This window comes from Solanum stenotomum, chromosome 5 (genome assembly GCF_019186545.1).
Source record: "Solanum stenotomum isolate F172 chromosome 5, ASM1918654v1, whole genome shotgun sequence".
Lineage (NCBI taxonomy): Eukaryota > Viridiplantae > Streptophyta > Magnoliopsida > Solanales > Solanaceae > Solanum > Solanum stenotomum.
Window position 1 is genome coordinate 1,472,633 of NC_064286.1, and position 22,034 is coordinate 1,494,666.

The window sequence follows — 22,034 nt, forward strand, 5'->3', positions numbered from 1 at the left end:
ACTACAAATCACAATAGCTAACAATTTAAAATATTTTTAAAATCATATAAAAATTTCAATAACTTCTCAAATTTCATAATATGACATAAATTTTTAAAAAAGGGTTATAAATCATAATAAATAGTACAATATTTCAACTACTTTAAAAGTATTATAAATTGTAATAAATAATACAACAATTTAAATTACTTAAAATTTAACGACTTAAAAATATTTTTTTAAATGTATTAAAATTTTGGTTAATTGTCAAAACTTTACATGTGCCACATAAATTGGGACATGGAGAGTCACACATATTTTTTAAAAAAATTTACATTAAAAGTATTTTATCAATTAACAACATATTTTGTTTGAAATTGACGGAAAAAAACTATAAATTACAATAATTAACAAAATAAATCTCTCGACTCCAACAAATCTATCAATTAATGCCACATAAATTGGGACATGACAAATAACATATATTATTAAAAAATTAGGTTCAAAATGTACTATTAAATACAATAATTAACAACTTAATATATTAAAGAGGCATATAAAAAAGGGTAAATATTTGAAATTATGCGTGTGCCACGTAAATTAGAACAAACAGAGTAATAAATATTATTTTCAAAATTATGTTAAAAAAAGTACTACAAATCACAATAACTAAAAATTTAAAATATTTTTAAAATCATATAAAAATTTCAGTAACTTCTCAAATTCCATAATATGACATAAATTAAAATAAAAAAATAATATATATTAGGCCCCGTGCTGGCACGGGTCCTATATCTAGTATATATACAAATGTCAAATTGCCTTGTAAGTTAAGGCCTAATTTAAGGGGCATATATACACGTGACGTGCTACATGGGCCGCACCGACCCGGTTTTTTTTGGACAACATGCCCCCAAATATCCAAGTAGAGAATTATACCCCCCCCCCCCCACCCTCCNCCCCCCAAAAAAAAAAAAAAGATCACACTACATAATTAATTCCCAAATTGGCATTGTTAAGAAAAACTTTTGGAAAAAGTGATACCGCATGGATGGAGGAAACTTTATGTTCTCTATGATGTAAAAGGTGTTGTAGATGTATTAAAAATGTGGAGGCTATTTAGGATATAGATATAATTGGTGAAGATATTTGAAATATGTCTGCATCTCTAGAGCATATTGTGTTTGTACATATTTCTAGAAGATTTAATGTTATAGCTTATAACATAGCTAAATTCTCAATATCTTTGTTGCCTGAGTTTTTTTGAGAAAGACTATTATTAAGTTGAATTGTAAATAATGTTGAACTATCCTTTGGACATATAACATATTATGTCCGTAATGAATTAATATATGGCAGCTTGTGGGTGAAAAAAAGAACTACTATAATCACTTGTTGAACTTGGGCTGTCATTTGGTTATGTTATAAAGTTTTTATATACGTTGTTTTTATTTTAGGATGGTCTTTACGTTTTGTCTTTGTTACTTAGTTAACAATGGTTTAATATATAAATATATTCTTTAATTTGGTTTCAATTAATAATTATGTCTTCTAATTTTGGGTGTGAACAAATAGACGATTAAATTTATATAAAATTGAACAAGTAGAAATACATCTTACCTAGCGTAGGACACAAAATTGTCATGTAAGACAAATGTGTCTATTTGTTCAACTTTATATAAGTTTAAGTATCTACTTATATACACCTAAAGTTAAAGGTCATAAATATCAGTTGACGAATGGTTACAACTATCAATAATTCTCCGTATTCTCTAAGTTTTTGACGTACGGATGAAAAAAATTCAACTTTTTTGTTATTGGATTTCCCAGTACACTTATATTCTTTCTAGGTTTTGCTAGAGAACTTAGGTCAGAAAATAAAACTTTATTAGATGAAAGGGCAAATATGTAAAAGAAAAATCAAATATTTATCTTAAATTTTGAATAATGAAAAATGTCTGGAAAGTCACTTAATATGAAACAGAGGGAGTATATTAATTGTTTTGTTACTAGAAAATAAAACATAAGACGTATGGGTATAAAAAAATTTATTTCCTACTCGATATCGGTATACTTATATTAAAGTCTTGATTTTTAGGTTCATATTATATAAAAAAAATTATTTCCTACTCGATATCGATATACTTATATTAAAGTCTTGATTTTTAGGTTCATATATTATAAAGTCTATTTAAGAAAATAATAATTAATTCCTAATAAAAATTATATTTAAACTTCAAACTCAAAACTTTTAATTCAAAGTAAAGAAATAGTGACAATTAATACCAGAATGCTAACATTAATAAATGCAACATAATTAAGGACTAGGATGGGGGAGGATATCCATATATATATCCATGGATAGTTGTGCACACATATCAGAGCATAGTGAATTATTTAAATTTTCTTAATGATTTAATCGATAATAACTCAATAAAATTTATCAAAATTTACCTTTTTTTCCTTAATTTTAAGTTATGAATTTTTTATCACCTTCTTCACATATACACTATATTCAAAACAACTAAATCGATAATTGAACAGTTATTAATCACTAATTTATTAGTTAAGTAACTAGTATTTTAATGATTCAATTATTAATTTAATGTATTTTACAAATTGGTAATCGATAAATTAAATCAATAATATTTAAAATATTATAACAAGAAAAAAATAAAAATTAACTACAAATTGACCACTAACAATTTTTTATCTAATTAACTATAGAAATTATTCATCATTAATTTTTATTTTTCTAAACATAAAATTAAACCGAATTGATCACCAAACAACCTCTATAATGGGCATTAGACTAGTGGACAAAACAAGGAGAGAGTATCATGGATCGTGCTTTCCAAATCTTTTACTATATTGCTTCTTTAGTTCATTTTTAATTGTTATATTTAGATTTAATATACTTATTAAGAACATAATGATTGATATGACTATTTTATCACACAATTCTTATTAAATAATAGTAATGTTTAGTACTTCATCTGTCTCGTTTATCTCTTTTAGTTAGTCTAAAAAATATTGACACATTTCTATATTTACTATCATTTCAATTTAAAATGTTTACTTTAGCCTTAATGAAATGATTTTAGACCACAAATTTTAAAAATATTTCATTTTTTCTTAAAGTTCGTGTTAAGTCAAATTATGTCATATAAAATAAGATGAAAAAGTATTTTATTTTGAAAATGATTAATTAATAATAAAAATAAAACATAGAAAAATATAATATATTAAAAGTGGCAAACATAAATAAAAATCTAATTTTAAAATAGCAAACACGTAAAAATGATAAATAAAAATAAAAATCTCATTTCATTCCATGTGAATTCATAAGAGCCACATTAATATATCCAATAAATTCCAGCACACTATAATGGCAAAAAGTTTGAGTTGACACCACATTTGTATTTTTCTCTTTGGATTCTCTCTTGAAAAAGGTTTTCAACTAATGGCCGGTAATGATTAAAGACATTTAATTGATAGGATGATAAAAAGAATTTATTAAATATTTTGAAATTTGAATTTTAAGAAAAAAAATTTGTTAGCAACGTTGCGTTTAAAAGATCACCTTGCTATAAATTGATTTATATTTAATCATTAATATGTTAATATAATAAGTGCATCGTATTTTATTAAAAATATGTCGGTTTCCATATAGTCCAAGCCAACCTCATTTGCCGTTTCAAGGTTTCGATATCACCGCCAAAATCATCAAAGATTAACTAAAAAACAAATTAGGAAAATTTATAATAATACATTAATTCTTTTTTAATTATCACGTATATTAATTAAAAATACCAAACTAATTTTTACTTATTAATTTTTAAATTAAAATAAATTTAACATTACTCTTATCACTAAATAATTACACTAAGTACCAATAATTTAAATTTTCAAAACCTAATTAACTAAAAATCAATTTGATATAACAACCCAATAATTAATTTTCTGTTTAAAAAATATGAAATTAACAAAGCTAGATATAAATATTTACCAAACAATGTTGCATTTTTTATTTTTTTAAAAAAATTATAATTAGAAGTCAACACAATGTTCACACCTTTCAACAATATTTCATCTCACTTTCATTTATTACACTTTAATATATAAAGAGATATATTTTAGAACCACCTCCTCCATATTTTTCTCAATTTCAATAAATGCACTTTACATGATCATTATAGTTGAGAAAATATCCTCCAAATATAGAAACATAATTGTTGATATAATAAAGTTTTTCTTTTTCCTACTGCTGTGGTGTTCGAGTCAATTCATACTATTTTATCAAATATTATGTTATAAGAATTAAGAAAATACTTTGTGTAGTACAATTTGTGTGGTGAACTCTGTTTTGGCAAATTTCTTTCTTAAGATAATTAAACAGCCATGACTATTGATGATTCAAGCATAATTTCAACTCCAACCAGGCTAGAGGTAATGTTTTTAACTCTTAATCTCTGTTATCGATTCAGCAGACATTAATAGTTTTTGTTTAAATTTTACATTTATTATGTTCAAATTCTATTTTTTTAAAAAAAAAAATTGGGCAATTGGGCTAAGGGCAAGAGAAATGTTAAAAGGGAATCACAATTAATAGTAAAATTTTAGATAGTCAACCAACTGAGTTATTAAGATGTCTGCGCTTAAAATTTTAGAATTTAGAACTTATGCCTCTGTTAATACTGTTAATTGACTGAGAAGTGTATCTGAATTTTTCAGGGAAAATATAGTGGAATGGTGGTATGTTGGATTCTTGGACTTGGGTCACTTGTTTCTTGGAATAGTATGCTAACAATTGGTGATTATTATTATCAACTTTTTCCTGTGAGTGTCTTTTTAATTTAATTATCCTCTTCTTTTTTTTTTTTTTTTTTTAAAGAATATTGAAAAATCATGACTTTAATATGTTTGACAAAAAAGTCTATGATGATTCTGTCAATTGACTTTTACTTGGAATGTTAGCTATGTTGCTCGGACTCAGAAAGAATACTGTGAGGTGCGTGTTGGATCTTTGATACGACTAGGTGGAAAGGCACAAGATCTGCCTCTTAGCTTATGTATAGATATTGATGCATTCACATATTTTGGAGGATCCAATGCGGTTTTGGTAGCATTTTGGAGAGTCTGAGCAACATTGAATATTAGGGCCCTTTTTGCGTGATAATGGTCAAAAGCATATCTGAACTATTGTTTTTTCCTGAGTTTCACATACCAACTATTAGATGGTTCCTTTTTTCTATCTGAACTATTAGCATTTATGTATTTTAAAACACACTTCAACTATCAATTGTTCTTTTTTCCTACATGAACGATGGTGATAGTTGTAGGAAAAGAGAATATTTGATAGTTGAGGTGTGTTTTAATGCATATAGATGTCGATAGTTTAGGTAGATAAAGGGAACAACTGATAGTTAGAGTATGAAACTCGTGAACAAGTGATAGTTCAATGGTTTATGATTGTTATATTTACATTATAATTGTAGTTATGTTGAATTCATTGTAATCCCAGATAACTAATTAGTATATCTGCTTATAACTGGTTTTATTTTGTCATGTACAATGAAGAAATACCATCCTTCAAGGGTGCTTACCCTCGTTTATCAGCCGTTTGCACTCGCGACAATGGCAATTCTTGTACATAATGAGGCAAGAATCAATACAAGAAAGCGCAACCTAACTGGATTCACTCTTTTCTTCTTAAGCACATTCGCGCTCCTAGTGGTATGTTCTGATTAACTATTCTGTCATTTCATTTGCTTTACTCATGTCTTGTTTATCCCGACTTGACTTTTTCTTCACGTCTTGCTAGTTGGATTTGGCTACATCAGGAGCTGGCAGTCTTGGAAATTACATTGGTATATGTGCTATAGTCGCGGCTTTTGGAGTTGCTGATGCTTTTGTTGAAGGTGGAATGGTAGGAGATTTATCCTTCATGTGCCCTGAATTCATCCAAGTAAGATTGTCTCTTCTAATAAGTCTTGTACTTCGATAATTGCACTATTGTGTTGTAGTTACTGTTACTTTTTTTTTTCAGAATGCTTTGTGATTTTTTCCTTAGTATTTGCTTTGATGTGTTTTTCCTTAAGTCGAGGGTGTATCAGAAACAACCTCTCTACCTCCCAAGGTAGGGGGTTAAGGTGTACATACGCTCTAACCTCCCGAGACTCTACTTGTGGGATTACACTGGATATTTTGTTGTTTGAATCACAATTGCGAAATGTTTTATTGCTGCTCATGTTATGATTTTTCAGTCATACTTAGCCGGTCTGGCTGCGTCTGGGGCTCTCACCTCGGCTTTAAGGCTAGTGACTAAAGCAGCTTTTGAAAGGGCTAGTAATGGTCTTCGCAAAGGAGTTAGTACGTGATCTATAATGCCATTGTTAGTTATCAAAACGAGAGAAACGTTTAAAATGTAGTAGTTTTTATTTGATTATAATTCGTCATTTCCTTAGTCAGAATCTTGTGTTTGCTGATTTTGCAGTGTTGTTTCTAGCTATCTCCACATTCTTTGAATTTCTATGCATTCTTCTATACGCTTTCGTCTTTCCTAAGCTACCAATCGTTAAGTACTACCGCACAAAGGCAGCATCAGAGGGATCAAAAACTGTTGCAGCAGACTTAGCTGCAGCAGGTATCCAAACTGAAGCAGCCGAAAGAGTATGCAACTTATCGTTAACTAATGAATTTGTTACTGATTTCTTGACCTTAACGTTTGATATGCTCCTGTGGACTTAACAGGCTGATGCTAACGCTAAACAATTGGACCGACTGAGCAACAAACAGCTGTTCTTTCAGAACATCGATTACTTATTGGATTTGTTCTTGACTTATGTCCTGACTTTGTCAATTTTCCCTGGATTCTTGTATGAGAATACTGGTTCACACAAATTAGGCTCATGGTAAGCTTTGCTTTCCTCTTCTCTGCTCGCGTATTTTGTCATGTCCTGCATTCAATTCTTTTAACAAACATCTAGTAGAAAACGCTTCCAGGAAAGATTCGGATCACATAGAGTATATATACAAGGTTGATTTACCACATGAATTATGCGACTAAAGAAAGGTTTTCTTGTTTCAGGTATGCTTTAGTCTTGATAGCAGTTTACAACATGTTCGATTTGATAGCAAGATACATTCCATTGATCGAGAAAATCAAGTTGAAGTCACGAAAAGGCCTAATGATCGCAACACTATCTCGTTTCTTGTTCATTCCTTGTTTCTACTTCACTGCAAAATACGGTGATCAAGGTTGGATGATAATGCTCGTGTCCTTCCTCGGACTCACCAATGGTTATCTCACCGTTTGTGTCCTCACAGTTGCTCCTCAGGGATACAAGGTTAGTGAAATACTTCCATATATCACTATAAAAATCGAAAAAACAGAAACATTTGAAATTTTTTGAACTTGTTGGATTCTGTTTCAACAGGGTCCTGAGCAAAATGCACTGGGCAACTTGCTAGTGTTATGCCTACTTGCTGGACTATTCTCTGGTGTTGCACTGGATTGGTTGTGGATTATTGGTAATGGAAAATTCTAACAACACATTGATGTGTACATAGGTATCGTTAAAAACGTTATACAAAATGTTAAAATCTCTTTTTCGACTCTCCATGAGTCTCCAGCATAATAGGTGTGAGTTCAATTTTCATGGTATCATTTTCGGCTTCTCCTTCTGTATTTCCTATGTAAGAGTGTTTTTTTTTAGGAGAAAAGAATTTCTAGGGTCATCTCTATTTGATTATTTAAACTAGAATGTTTTTTTGGTTTTGGACATTAAAAATTGGGGTAGGGAAGAGGGAATTACTAGGTGGAGTATCGAACTCTTACCAATTAGGTAAAAGTTCATGTAACTAACCAAATGAGCTAGTAAGATTCCTCAACATTAATAATATTGATATGTATGCATGAAATGGTTCTTTTTGAAGTCGAATCTTGTTAATTAATGATGTTTTGGCTAAAATTATTAGCTATCTTTAACTATGGTCTTAAAACTATTTTTCACTCTAAAAGCAAATATTGAAAAAAAATATTCAAAAAGATAAGCCAATATCATTTACAAAAAAAAAAAATGTTCATTGTCTTGTTGTAGCCCATTTATTGTGGGCTCAAAAATGATCTTAAGCTCCCAACACTATTATCAACGTAACAAACCCCAATAAAACAAGTAAAAAACTATATACTAGTTATTTAATTTAATAGATCCACTTGTTGTCTTTTCCATCAAGTTTCAAGCTTAAAAAAAAGGTGATTTTAGAATATCTTCAATGGATCTCACCAACAATGATAGAGATTGTTTATCGAGAAAATGATACAGTTGAATATATATAAGGTCAAAGACACACGTCTTAGCTAATTAACTCGTTAAGTTTGTATATTAGCAGTTGAATATGGTAATATATAGTAGTAAGAAAGAAAGAGGTAACGATAACAAAGTTGTGTGAAGTGTAAGAGCTTCGATGATAAGTATATATATGCACTATGTCTGGTGTTGTTCGAGTATCCCTGCCGATCCGAGAACAATATTATAATAAATTAAATGCTATAAGATAAAGACTTAGTAAAAAAAAAAGAAAGCTCGAAGCACAAGAATATAAGTGTATTGTTATTGCTAGTTTTGCAGCTCATAGGTCAATAGTGTTTACACTATCAATTATCTAGTATTTCCAGCCATAATATATAGGTCATTTGCCTTTTTTTTTTCCTTTTCTTTTTGCAGTTTACCATATATTATGCTTGCTAAAAATTTCATGGTTAATTAATATTATTACTATATATTACCATAATTTCAAGAGGAGCTTTGGAAAAATCATAAAATTGTAATAAACGATAAAGTTATTTCTGCTGGTTTAATTTGTGGAATCAATTAGTGATACTTATGTTCAAAGTTATACACTACTAAAAAATAAAGAATTAGCGATAGACAAAATTTCATAGCTAAAAAACAAAAATTCATGCTAAATCCACTTATCGACGGATTATAAGAAAATTTTAACTAGCTAGAAGCTTTTTTAATGATGAATCGAATCAGCTAGGAATTACCAATAAATTTTGTAACTAATTTCATATTTCTCATAATAGTATATATATTATCTACATCATACCCCCTCATGATGCATCTGTTATCTGAATCTGTTTAAATGTGAGATATATACTTCATATACTAAACCTATAACATTCTTTATATTATAAATAAGAAACGTACCCCACCCCCACCCCAAAGAACAAGATATGGAAGCTAAGTCAAGGAGGTCATAATTTCCACATGTTGGAAAAACAAGAAAAGGTATATTATAGCCTAGCTAGCTCTTTGAAAATGTGACATTTTAATTTCTCTATTCAATTTCTTCTTTGCTTGAAAATGGTTTTTTTCCTCAAGTGGTGTTAAAAGCAAAGGGAGAAAGAGTCATAACAAAAAGAACAACGCTGAAAATAGTAAGAAGCCACCGATTGATTTTACTTTGGGCGGTTCAAAGAAGAAATTCAATTCAATCTTTTAATATGTAACATTTTTTCCTGTCCATGGACTCTTTTGTCATCGATGTGGGATCTTTCAATCATCAATTACCCTTACATTTGGATCTTTTTTTCGGATTGGAGTGTACATATTCATAGACTGAGTAATTTTCACCTCCTCAGTCAGTTCGACTGTCCACATCGAATGGGCCTGACTCTGGTACTATATAGAAGAAATGAATTTTGAGTTTAATTCAAAGAAAAATTACCTAAATACACATTTTATTTTATCATAATCTCTAAAATTCTCTAGTATTTAAAAAAATTTCAAAAATTTCCTCTTGGATTCATCGCACTCCTCTCGCTGATTGAAGCGTGCACATTCAAAGATAGGGGGTATTTCCACCATCCTCAATCAATTTGAGGACCCACATTGAATGTGTCTAACTCTAATATCATATTAAAACAACATTTTAATAAATGTTGGGCCTTATAACTCATACCTATTTCAAAAGTAAGATTAAATGGAGAAAGTTTGCCTAAGCTATGTGAGATTTTTCGTTTATCAGTTCAATGGTAGTGCATTAAAAATAAAACACAAAGGTAACGACGGGGTGTATTTTATGTTCGTAAATTAGCAGCTCAAGAAAAAACAATTATTCGAACGAAACAAGAAAAAGTGCACTGTGGAACACGGGCAGAGCAACCTTAAAGCGAAAGATGGTTCAGTGCACACCCTTTATCGAAAAAGTATGTAAAGGTTAAACATTATCTATTATTGTAAAGGAACTAACTAAATGTGTACAAGTACCTTGATGACACTAGCTATAATTGTATTATTATACACACACTGTGAATGGTACAAGTGTGCTTAGCTGCTTAGTTAGTTAGTTAGAGGTGGTTTAGTCAAGTGAGTCGATTAGTTAATAGTATGTGGCTATATATATATATAAGAACAATGTATGTAGTATTCTTCTTCAATTCAATGAAACAATATTTTTCCCTTTCTCATTACAATTTTACTTCTCTCTTAGATTAGCTTTTCAATGGAGTTTTGTTCATGTAATTCATCTTCTTAACATGGTATCAGAGCCAATCGAGCTCGAATTTAAACAATTCTTACACACGCAGTGAAAAATTTCATTGTTTCTTAGCTCAATTTCGTGTTTTTTTGAAAATTTTCTGTTCAATTCCATGGATGTCCAAGGAGTTGCTGCTGAAACTCAATCAGGAACTTCCATGGCTATTCCTACTTTTGACCATCTTCATCCCTTGTATCTGTATCCATCAGATTCACCTGGATCGCTGAATGTTTGGATTCTACTCACTGGAAGTGATAATTACACTTTATCGAGCAAGGCTATGGAGTTAGCTCTACTTAGAAAGAATAAGGTTGGATTTTATTGATGGCACGGTGAAGAAGACTCAATTCACAGGAGATTTGATTCGACTTTGGGATCGCTGTAATGCAATCGCTGTCTCCTGGATACTGTGCAACGTAAGCAAAGATCTTCACAGTGGAGTCCTTTATTGCTCAGATTCCCACTTGATTTGGGAAGATTTAAAGAAAAGGTTTAACAAGGTAAATAGCTCTCGTATTTTTCAGTTGCATAAGGAGATTTTTACTCTTGTTCAAGGTGTTTCATTTGTATCAATTTACTACTCTAGACTAAAGGATTTGTGGGATGAATATGATTCTATAATGCCTCCCCTACTTGTACATGTTCTAGATCTAAGGAATTTTTTGAACAATCACAACATCAGAGGATGTTGCAGTTTCTTATGAGACTTAATGACAACTATAGTCAAGCTAGGAGCCAAATCCTGTTGATGCCATAACGTTCTAGCATCAATCAAGCTTATGTTATGGTTAATCAAGATGAAAGTCAAAGAATGGTAGCAGGATCAAGTAGGATGATGCTTGATATGGTTCCTACTGCAATGTTTACCTCTAAATTTGGTCCTAGTAGTCATAAACCTAGAAGACCTTATAATCCTAATGTTTTTTTTGTGATTTTTGCAATATAAAAGGACACATGAGGACTGAATGCAACAAACTGCTGAAATGTGACTTTTGTCACAAAACTGGCCATCTCAAGGTTAACTGTTTTAAATTGATTAGGTATCCAGCTGCTTACAAAGGTAAAAGAGAGGTTGTTATTGCTGGAAATTCTACTTATGATGCAGGGCCTATACCTCAACATTATCAATCTGATAAACTAGAGTCCACTCAACCACCATATGCTCAGATGCAGTGTTCCTATCACACTCAGATGTCTCAGATGCAGTCACCATATCATACTCAGATGCAATTTCAATATCCTCCATAGCAGTTTGGGTCTCAGCAAATGTCTATGCCCATGTTCACTTTAATGCAACATCAGAAGCTTCTCCAAATGCTGGATCAAACTAAACTTGATGCCATAAGTGGCACGGCTAATATGACAGGTAATCATTTGCCTCCAGCTACTCACTTGAAATGGATTGTAGACACTGGTGCATCCCATTATATGGTAAGAGATCCTACATGTTTACAATATTTAGTTTTGATAGAGAATGCAGGTCAGGTTCAGTTGCCAATTGGTACATCTGCTAAAGTTTCACATGTTGGAGATTGTCACATATGAGGATGTGATGTTCTTAGAAGAGTGTTGTGTGTACCAGCTTTCAAGTTCAATCTTCTGTCAGTTTCTCAAGTGACAAAAGATTTGAATTGTTGTGTCACATTTTTTCAAAAATGTTGTGTTTTTCAGGACCTAGCATCTGGGAAGATGAGGGTGATTGGTGAGGAGGAAGATGGATTCTACACTCTCTACTCTCAGTATGGTCACTCTGGTCACAAAGTCACACATCCACATCATTGAACAACTCTTCAAGGTGTTGAGGTTACTGCAAATGTTTGGCATCAAAGACTGGGACATGTTCCCATAGGTGTCATCAGAAAATTTTCTGCATTTTATAAGTTTGGTAATAGTTTTGCTTTACATAAGTGTGATGCTTGTCCACTTGCCAGGCAGACAAGATTACCTTTTCCACATAGCACTAGTAGTTCTACTTGTATTTTTCAGCTTCTACATATGGATGTTTGGGGTCCCAATAGAATTGAAACTTATGATGGTATGAGATATTTTCTAACCATTGTTGATGACTATTCTAGATGGACTTGGACTTTCCTAATGCGGCTTAAATCTGATGTTGTTAGTTTGTTGAAACAATTTGTTACTGAAATAGAAACTCAATTTGATAAAAAGATCAAAAGGATAAGATCTGATAATGGTACTGAGTTTTTTAATACTAACTGTCATGATCTTTTTAAACTTCATGGGATCATTCATGAGAGTTCTTGTCCATACACACCTTAACGGAATAGGGTGGTGGAAAGAAGACATAGACACATCCTAGAACCTACAAGGGCTATCAAATTTCAGGTTAGTTTTCTAATAAGTTTTGGGGTCTGTGTATTCATGCTGTTACTCATGTATTGAACAGAATACCTTCTACTACATTCGGAAATGCATCATCTTTTGAGAAATTGTATGGGAAATCTCATTCTTTTGAGCACATGAGAGTTATTGATTGTCTATGCTTTGCCACCAATCTCACCACATATGATAAATTCAGTCCAAGGGCAGTAAAAGTTATTTTAGTGGGGTATGGCATAACTCAAAAATGATATAAATTGTATGACTTGGAAAACAAAAGGTTCTTCATCAGTAGAGATGTGGTGTTTCTGGAAACAGTCTTTCCTTTTCAAGACAACACTTATCAGCAGCCACAACAACTGAACTCCCCAGATTTATTTGCCTATGATGTCTTAGTTGCAGAGTCTACACCTGCAGTTAATTGTCAAAATAGTGCAGGTTCACCTCCTTCTCAGAATTGTGAGGTTGATTCCTCTTATGCAGCACCTGTTGATTCCCATACATGTGATACTCATTCACCACATATTATTATTCTCTTGCCTTAGTTATGGACTATGCTGGATTATCATCTACATACCAGAGTTTTGTATCCAAATTTTCTGTTAAGACTGAGCCATCTAGCTATTCAGAGGCAGTACAAGATCCTAGATGGATAGCTGCTATGAAGAATGAAATCCAGGCACTAGAAGACAATAAGCCATGGGAATTAGTGACATTGCCTAAGAGTAAAAAGGCCATAGGGTGTAGGTAGGTGTACAAGATCAAATATAATGCAAATGGCAGTGTGGAGAGGTTTAAGGCTAGACTAGTTGCTAAGGGTACAATCAGAAGGAAGGTTTTGATTACCAAGAGACTTTTTCACCTGTGGTGAAAATGGCATTTGTGAGGTCTGTTATCTCTATTGCAGCTGCAAACCATTGGACATTACATCAAATGGATGTCTATAATGCTTTTCTACAAGGAGATTTGTATGAAGAAATATATATGACACCTCCTGATGGTTTCAATGGAAAAGTTGGCAGTGATCAAGCATGTAGATTGTTGAAATCTTTCTATAGTCTTAAACAAGCTTCAAGACAGTGGAATATTAAACTCACCACTACCTTGATTGAATCAGGCTTCACACAGAGCACTAGAGACTATTCTTTGTTTACTAAGAGGATGGAGAATAAATTGGTCGTTGTATTGGTTTATGTAGATGATTTACTGATAACAGGCAGTGATTCCAATATGATCCATAAGACCAAGACAGCTTTGCACCATGCTTTCAAAATTAAAGACCTAGGGGAACTAAGGTACTTCCTTAGGTTGGAGTTTGCTCGAAGTGAATCTGGGATTCTCATACATCAAAGGAAGTACACTCTGGAGCTCTTAGCAGACATGGGACTATCAGGTGCTAAACCAGTGTCAACACTTATGGAGCTGAATCTCAAACTCACTTCAACAAAGTTTGATACTCACATAAATCCAACACATGTTGATACACTCCTTAAGGATCCTACAAGTTATCAAAGGTTGATTGGAAGGTTGTTGTACCTCACAACTACTAGGCTAGATATATCATTTGCATTTCAGTGTCTAAGTCAGTTTATGAATGCACCAAAGGCCTCACATATGGATGCAGCTCTCAGATTGATCAAGTATTTGAAGACAACACCAGGGCTGGGGATTTTAATGTCATCTACTGGTGGAAACAATTTACATGTGTTTTGTGATGCTGATTCGGGTTCATGTATCAACAGCAGAAGGTCAGTCACTGGATACATAATCAAGTATGGAGATTCTTTGATTTCCTGGAAGTCAAAAAAGCAGCTTACAATTTTCAGAAGCTCAACTGAAGCTGAGTATAGAGCTATGGCCTCAACTGTTGCAGAAGTTGTTTGGACTGTTGGTTTGTTTCAGGAATTAGGTATTGACATTTCCCTACCAGTGCCTGTTTATTCAAATAGCACTTCAGCATTACAAATTGTTGTTAACCCTGTGTTTCATGAGAGAACAAAACATATTGACATTGACTGCCACTTCATCAGAGAAAAGATCCAAGATGGATTGTTTACCACTGCCTATCTGCCATCCTCAGAACAACATGCAAATATTCTTACTAAAGCACTTGGCAAAGGCCCTCACTTATCTTATGTCCAAGCTAGGCATGAAGAACATCTTCATAGCTCCTAGCTTGAAGGGGTGTGTAAAGGAACTAACTAAATGTGTACAAGTACCTTGATGACACTAGCTATAATTGTATTATTATACACACACTGTGAATGGTACAAGTGTGCTTAGCTGCTTAGTTAGTTAGGTAGAATGTGTCAGTAAGTTGGTTAGAGGTGGTTTAGTCAAGTGAGTCGATTAGTTAATAGTATGTGGCTACATATATATATATATATATATATATATATATATATATATAAGAACAATGTATGTAGTATTCTTCTTCAATTCAATGAAACAATATTTTTCCCTTTCTCATTACAGTTTTACTTCTCTCTCAGATTAGCTCTTCAATGGAGTTTTGTTCATGCAATTCATCTTCTTAACAATTATGAGTATATATTTAATTTTGCACTCTCTTAATACAAGTGAAAAGAAAATTTGCATATTCTTTGTCAAATTTCTGACTCTGCCACTAATGTGGAACAACTATTAAAAATCAAACACAAAGTGCAATAATATGAAGAACCAAAAAAAGAGTCAAAGAAGGGCATCATTTCAAGAAAAAGAGAAAACAAGAATTTGGAATTAATTCCTTGAAAAAAGTCTCATTTGAACATGCATGTATTTGTTCATACTGTCCCCTAAAATCAAATTTTGAATAAATCATAACAAAACAAAAAAACAGACAATATTGTGTGGAGTAATATATAGGATAATTTGGAAAAAAAAAATAATATGATGAAAATACAGACAAAAACAGAAAATGACTTTTGCATTAAGTGGTTTATTCAATAAAAATTGAGAAAAGTCTATGGTCGGTGCTTTGTCAAACCACTGCCTCTATCAATTTTGTTCTTCAAGAAATTAAGAAGCATTTGTCCCAGATTGAATAATAAAGTTTGAAATGAGATAAAAATGATTTTTATATGTATGGAGAAATGAGAATAGAAACCCCACGCCAATAAATACAATTTTTAACGATAATAAATATGCACATTAACAAAGAGTGTTAAAGTCTTATCGACATTAGTTAATTGTCACTGAATCCAATGTTACTATAAGCTTTAGCGACATTTAAAAATAGTGATAAATTTATTATCACTAATAGTTGCCTCTAAGAATCCATAATTAGTTGTACTTATATAAGCTATTTTCGTTAACCCGACCCATAATTATTTATTAAAATAATTAACACTTTTTGTGTGACCCTAAACCACATGAAAATATACTCCCTCTATTTCATTTATTGCACCTATAGTTTGATGATTGTGTATAAGTTTATGTAAAGAATTATTTAAAAACAAGTTATTGATATATGTAAGATCATATATCATTCTTTTTATGATAAATTAAAAAGAAATGAATGACACCGAGTAATAAAAGTGAATTCATATTTTAACAAGAAGAATCATGCTCGAATTGTAAGTATTCTTTATTTCGTAATATAAAATTATAAGTTTGAGTCACCAGGAAAATAAAAAAGTGATGCTCTAATAATAGAGGGGAAAAAAGAAAGAAAAAGAATTCATATTTTTCTCTTGTTGGCGTACGTATAGGTGACGTAAAGCTTACCTGCATGGGATTGAACCGTTGAGGTTGACCTAAGACGATATATATAGAAGGTATTATTATTAAAGATTTGTGGCTATACTTAATGGAAAAATTATCTACATACACAACTTAATTTACCATATTTTCTAAAGAAATTTACCATTTGAAAAAATTACAAAGTTCCTACTGATCTTTCCTATTCTTGAGTACATTACTTTATGCGATGTATCAGGACGTTGAGTGGTGTATCTGAAATTGAGATGCGATATTTCAGGATGTTGAACGATGTTTCTGAAACCGAGACGCGATATATCGGAATCATTTTGGGATGCATCTGGATTTCACCAAATTTAAGAAATTTTTGTAATTTGAAAAGGAGTAGGGATATGTCCTCTTTTAAACTTCCTACACACCTTACGGCGGATTAAACTTTTAATCCTACACACCTTATAACTCCTCTATTGCAAGACACAAAGCAATAACTCTATTACCCACTATATCAACTACCTCTAGTTAATATAGATTTCATGACTAACCACCACTCGACTAACTCTGCTTGAACATGTTGCGGAGCAGGCCCCTTTGTTAATTAGGTCTCTTTAATCTATAGTTTGTTAATTCATCAAAATAAAAACTATAATAACATATAATTTTAATATTAAAATGGGAGATGCTTACTTTCCGAGCATTGTATACCTCATTAATTGCTTGATAAGGACTATAAAAGAATAAAAGCCAGGCAAACATTGTCAATGCAGCCAATTATTTGTAGACTTTCTTTTAATTGGTTACCTTTGGGGACCTTTAATACTATACCTTTGGCACTTCACTACGTGTACCTCTCATCTTTTGGTCAAACTTCTACTTAATACAATACCATGCAATTAATTTCCTTATTTAATACGTGAAAAGGACAATTAGTGGAACACGTGTCACCTTCCTAATCTCCGGCCACCCCATGCGGTGAGGTAATCGCCGGAGTCTTGAGAATTGAAATAATTAAATATGGACATAGCTTTAAACTCTATAGGTTCAAGTTTTTACGTATTTTCTTTCGTTACAATTTTAATAAATTTCTACACATAAATGTATGCACATATTAATCGGTGTTTGTCATGACTCATGATTAATGAAAATAATGAAACCATAGATCGTGGCCTCTTTGTATATATAATCAAATATTGATCCATTTATATATGTAGGGTTTATATTTCTATTTTTAGAAGATTATCTTAAAGTTGGAATATGAAATATGAATAATCCCTTTCCCCATTGAGATATATACAAAAATACAACCTACTTTGAAATATTAAAGAGTGGATATTAATTAATTATTGAGTTGTTTAAATAATAATGCATAAATAAGGAAAGTCTTTGATATGATTGTGACTTTGGTTTCATGATCTGTCTATCGATAGAGATAATTATATTATCAAAATTTCATTTCTATAATATTATCAACATATAGATCATATATTATAGCACCTTTTTTCTTGTTTTGCATAGTGTTAAAGAAATAAATAAAAAGAGAGACAAATTGATGGTTATGGAAAGTCTTGGATACATTAGGTGAGACAAGCATCATCCATGTATATCCATGCATATATTTTATTTTATTTTGAATAATTTGTTTTATTTTATTTTATCTTGTTTCATGTGTTACTATCTATCACTAATAATTGGACATCATTTTTAAATATAGAAAGGGCAAAACAAGTAAGACAAGCTATAATTTATCATATTATAAACAAAGAATGCTTTTTTTTTCCTTCCAAATTTTTGAGTGATATTTCTTTCCAAGAGTAAATTACATAAATTCATTAACATCTAAAATATTTGGAATATTATCAAAGTTCAACATGCTACAATAACTTTCCCTCTCTTCTTCAGAAATTGTACTGGAGTTCGAATTTAATGAAGTTGGAGTTGACGATGGAGTAGATAAAGTTGGCAAAATAGAATCAAAGGTAAAATCTTGCGAGTTGAAATTTAAAATATTGGACAATGATTGCTCCACATTAGGTTGTTGCATGACTAGAGTGTCGCTATAAAATGGAACAGATGGAGTATTTAAATCGGAGCAAGTCGAAATATTTTGAATAGGGTTTTGAATTAGGCTAGCTTGGCCAAATGGGTTAAATTGGTTTTGGACATTGGAATTGCATAGTTGATTTTCTTGAAAATTACTTTGCAATAAGAAATTTTGGTTTTGGTGGTGTGAAGATAAGAGGGAATTGGCTAATCTCAAAATCTCAGGATTAATTAGGGATTGTACACCTAATAACCTTGACAGATTATTGTTCAATTGAGTTGAATTGTAGAGTGAATGGTTGAAAATTGAGTTTAAATCAAGAAGATCAAGACGAGGCCTATGAGTTATTGGATCAATTCCCATTCTCAAAAGCTTTTTTCGAATGTGAGTATTCCAATAATTCTTGATTTCGTTATCAGTCCTTCCAGGCAGGCGAGCAGCAATAGCAGACCACCTATATATGGTCAAAAATGATACACAACAAGTTAGAATCAAACTCTAGAATAAAATAATTTTTATACGCTGACAAATAAAAAAATACACTACAAATGTATTTTATCTTATATTACAACAAGTTACTTGCTTTATTTTTCAAGTTAGTACTATATATCCACAGTTTAAATGACTTGATATATATCATTTGAAATATATTTTCAGATTGTTAGTGTATATAAATTAAATTCATTTAAAAATAAGTTGGATATCTAACTCCTATAAGTTCAAAGCCATGGAGAAAATAAAGTAGAAAATGTTGACAATAAAATATGACTACAAATGTGAATTAATAAATAAAAATAGATTTTAGTTGAAAAGAGAACTTACTTGTTTCCAAGAATACTATGCAAGTGGATGATTGTCTCTTCTTCTTCCAAAGAGAATTTTCCTCTTTTAATATCTGGCCTTAGATAATTAGTCCAACGTAGTCTACAACTCTTTCCACACCTTTGAAGCCCTACAAATTGAAAACATATTTATAAAAATTGTGATCTTAAAACATGTTATAATATTTATGTGGTTATACGACTTTTGATACTTTTTACTTTTTAGTTACGTGACATATGTAAAAGCTTCTTATAAAGGATAAAATTGAAAGTTTAGCTTTTTTTTTTGTTGAAGCTAGATGATTAGTACGAAAGTGTTAAAAGAAGGAGAAAGCAATAAAAACCTATCTTATTTAGTTACCAAAAAGTCAGACGACTCTTAGTAACTTTAAATTAAATCTTTTTCAAATTTAGAAAGAGATCATTTTTTTAAAAAAATGGACTTATAAGAAGAAAAGAAATTTACATAAAAAAATTTGAAAAAAAAAATACCAGCATTCTTAGGAAGAATCCTCCAATTTCCAGAGCCATTTTTTTGTATGTAATCAATAAGCTTTTGATCTTCCTCTGTGGTCCATGGCCCTTTTTTAAGTCCATTTTTGTCACAACAAGGTGTTCTGCCCATAGTGATAATTAATTAAGTAAATATAAGTTTTTTTGAGTAAAAACAATACTCAAGAGTGAGATATATATATAGAGAGAAATTTAAAAGAAGAAAGTAGTAAGTCTTGTTGAAATAATAATGTGGATTATATTGTGTGTTATATATATAGGGAGAGAGAAAATCAATTTACAAAAATTACAAAGTCAAAGGAAACAGGTACCGTCCTTTGTTTAATGGGATCATTATGGCTACGTGTCCCTTCTCATTTAAGAAATAATATATATATATATGATAGATTTGTTTAAGTAATCGAATATTTTTATACCAATTGATATAAGTTAAGAGTTTGAGTCACGATGAAGAATAAATAAGAACATTATTGATTTTTCTGAAGGTGGTGTGAGGAAAAAATTATATATGATAAAGTTTATTAAATGAACACTAAATTTAAAAAAGAAAAGCTTTTCAAATTTGTGAAACCATTGACATAATTAACATGTTAAAGCATTTATAATTTCTGCTTTTATGGAGTAGGGGTGCAACCCCTATTAGGTTTGGGTGGGTGGGGAGGGATTTAAGAATGGTAAATTCAATTAATCTTTTGCGCCTTCTATGGTAAAGTCAACATGATAATTAAGAAGTACATACAAATAAACCAAAAAACCTAATGTAATTATGTATGTAATTAGCTCATAATTACAGTGACGGATCCAAGATTTTCATTCAGTACATCCTGGAGTGTTAACTTTAAAGGAGTCTATCACTAAGCTATAGCTTACTTCTTGCTCATGAGGGGGTTCAAAGTTAATTACAGAAAGTGTAATTTTTTACTGAGGAAGTTCGGGTGAATCCTTTGGAACCCATGTAGGTCCGCCCCTGCCTAATTATCCCTCGTTCATTTTTTCCACTCTTCTTTTGAATTTCTCCATCAAATACATCTCTTTTTTATTTATTTATTAATTTCTCATTAGTGTCCAAAAGTATCCATAGTGAAATCTCGAGTAAATTCAAATAACGCATTGCAGAACTCATTTAGAGTGATGCTTCCAATATAATTTTATAATTCAAATATATGATTGTCCAATAGTTGCACTTCTTGTTGTTTCTATCTTATTCACATTGGCTGTCTTCAAACTTGAGGAAGCCACGTATCCTGTACCCCATCCCACCCCTAATGTTTCCTTGGGATCATACCTTAGCTTAGGCTAAGGTTTCTCATAAAAATATGATCTGACTAACTTATCGAAGTTTAGATGAATTATTGACCCATTTATTTATTGATTTAGTCTATTTTGGCTCATTCAATTATTTTACTTAAAAATTAAATTGATATATAGTTTTGAATCATGAGAAAGTTTATCCATAAGAAAGTTTATCAAAGTATTTTTTAAAAAACTGTTATATATAATTATAGTAATAAAAAAAATATTAGATACTTTAGAAGTCATAATTAGAAAAAAAAAGTCATAATAGAATAATTAGGCAAGTTAAATTATGACTCACTTTTTAATCCAATCTATTTCAAACCAATTTTGGCCGATTAATATCCATATATTTTCTCCATCTCAAAATAAGTATTGATTTAGCTCATTTAATGTTAATTAAAAAAAGGGAAAAAGGACAAATATACCCCGAAGTATCGTAAATGGTATGCAAATACACTTCGTCATATTTTTGGGACATTGGTTTCCCTGTCGTCCAAAAACTAGAGCATAAATGCCCTTTACTTTAACGGAAGACTAAATAGGGACACGTGGCACAATCTTATCCGTCGATCCGATATTTAATAAATGTCGTTCGGTGGAAAAGATTATGACACATGTATGTCCGTTAGTATAAAGGGTATATATGCTCTAGTTTTTGGACGGTAGGGGAATCAATGTACCAAAAATATGACAGAGGGTATTTGCGTACCATTTACGATAGTTCAGAGGTATATTTGTCCTTTTTCCCTTAGAAAAAATATAAGATATAGTTTATTAGTTCTCTCTATTTATTAAATATT

General features: G+C 31.1%; 2 protein-coding genes across 2 annotated transcripts; one reads left to right on the forward strand and one right to left on the reverse strand.

The window, feature by feature from the left end:
- Positions 1-4,289: 4,289 nt before the first annotated feature.
- Positions 4,290-7,694, forward strand: LOC125865158 (equilibrative nucleotide transporter 3-like). Its single transcript, XM_049545343.1, has 9 exons — positions 4,290-4,428; positions 4,714-4,818; positions 5,560-5,715; positions 5,804-5,947; positions 6,246-6,351; positions 6,476-6,651; positions 6,733-6,893; positions 7,070-7,328; positions 7,419-7,694. Exons 1-9 carry the CDS (start codon positions 4,381-4,383, stop codon positions 7,527-7,529), a joined length of 1,266 nt encoding a protein of 421 aa, XP_049401300.1. The 5' UTR covers positions 4,290-4,380; the 3' UTR covers positions 7,530-7,694.
- Positions 7,695-18,340: 10,646 nt separating this feature from the next.
- Positions 18,341-20,133, reverse strand: LOC125865272 (transcription factor MYB102-like). Its single transcript, XM_049545478.1, has 3 exons — positions 19,918-20,133; positions 19,427-19,556; positions 18,341-19,058 (listed from the first exon to the last, which is right to left on the reverse strand). The coding sequence occupies exons 1-3, from the start codon at positions 20,048-20,050 to the stop codon at positions 18,380-18,382; spliced, it is 942 nt and encodes a 313-aa protein (XP_049401435.1). The 5' UTR covers positions 20,051-20,133; the 3' UTR covers positions 18,341-18,379.
- Positions 20,134-22,034: the final 1,901 nt, after the last annotated feature.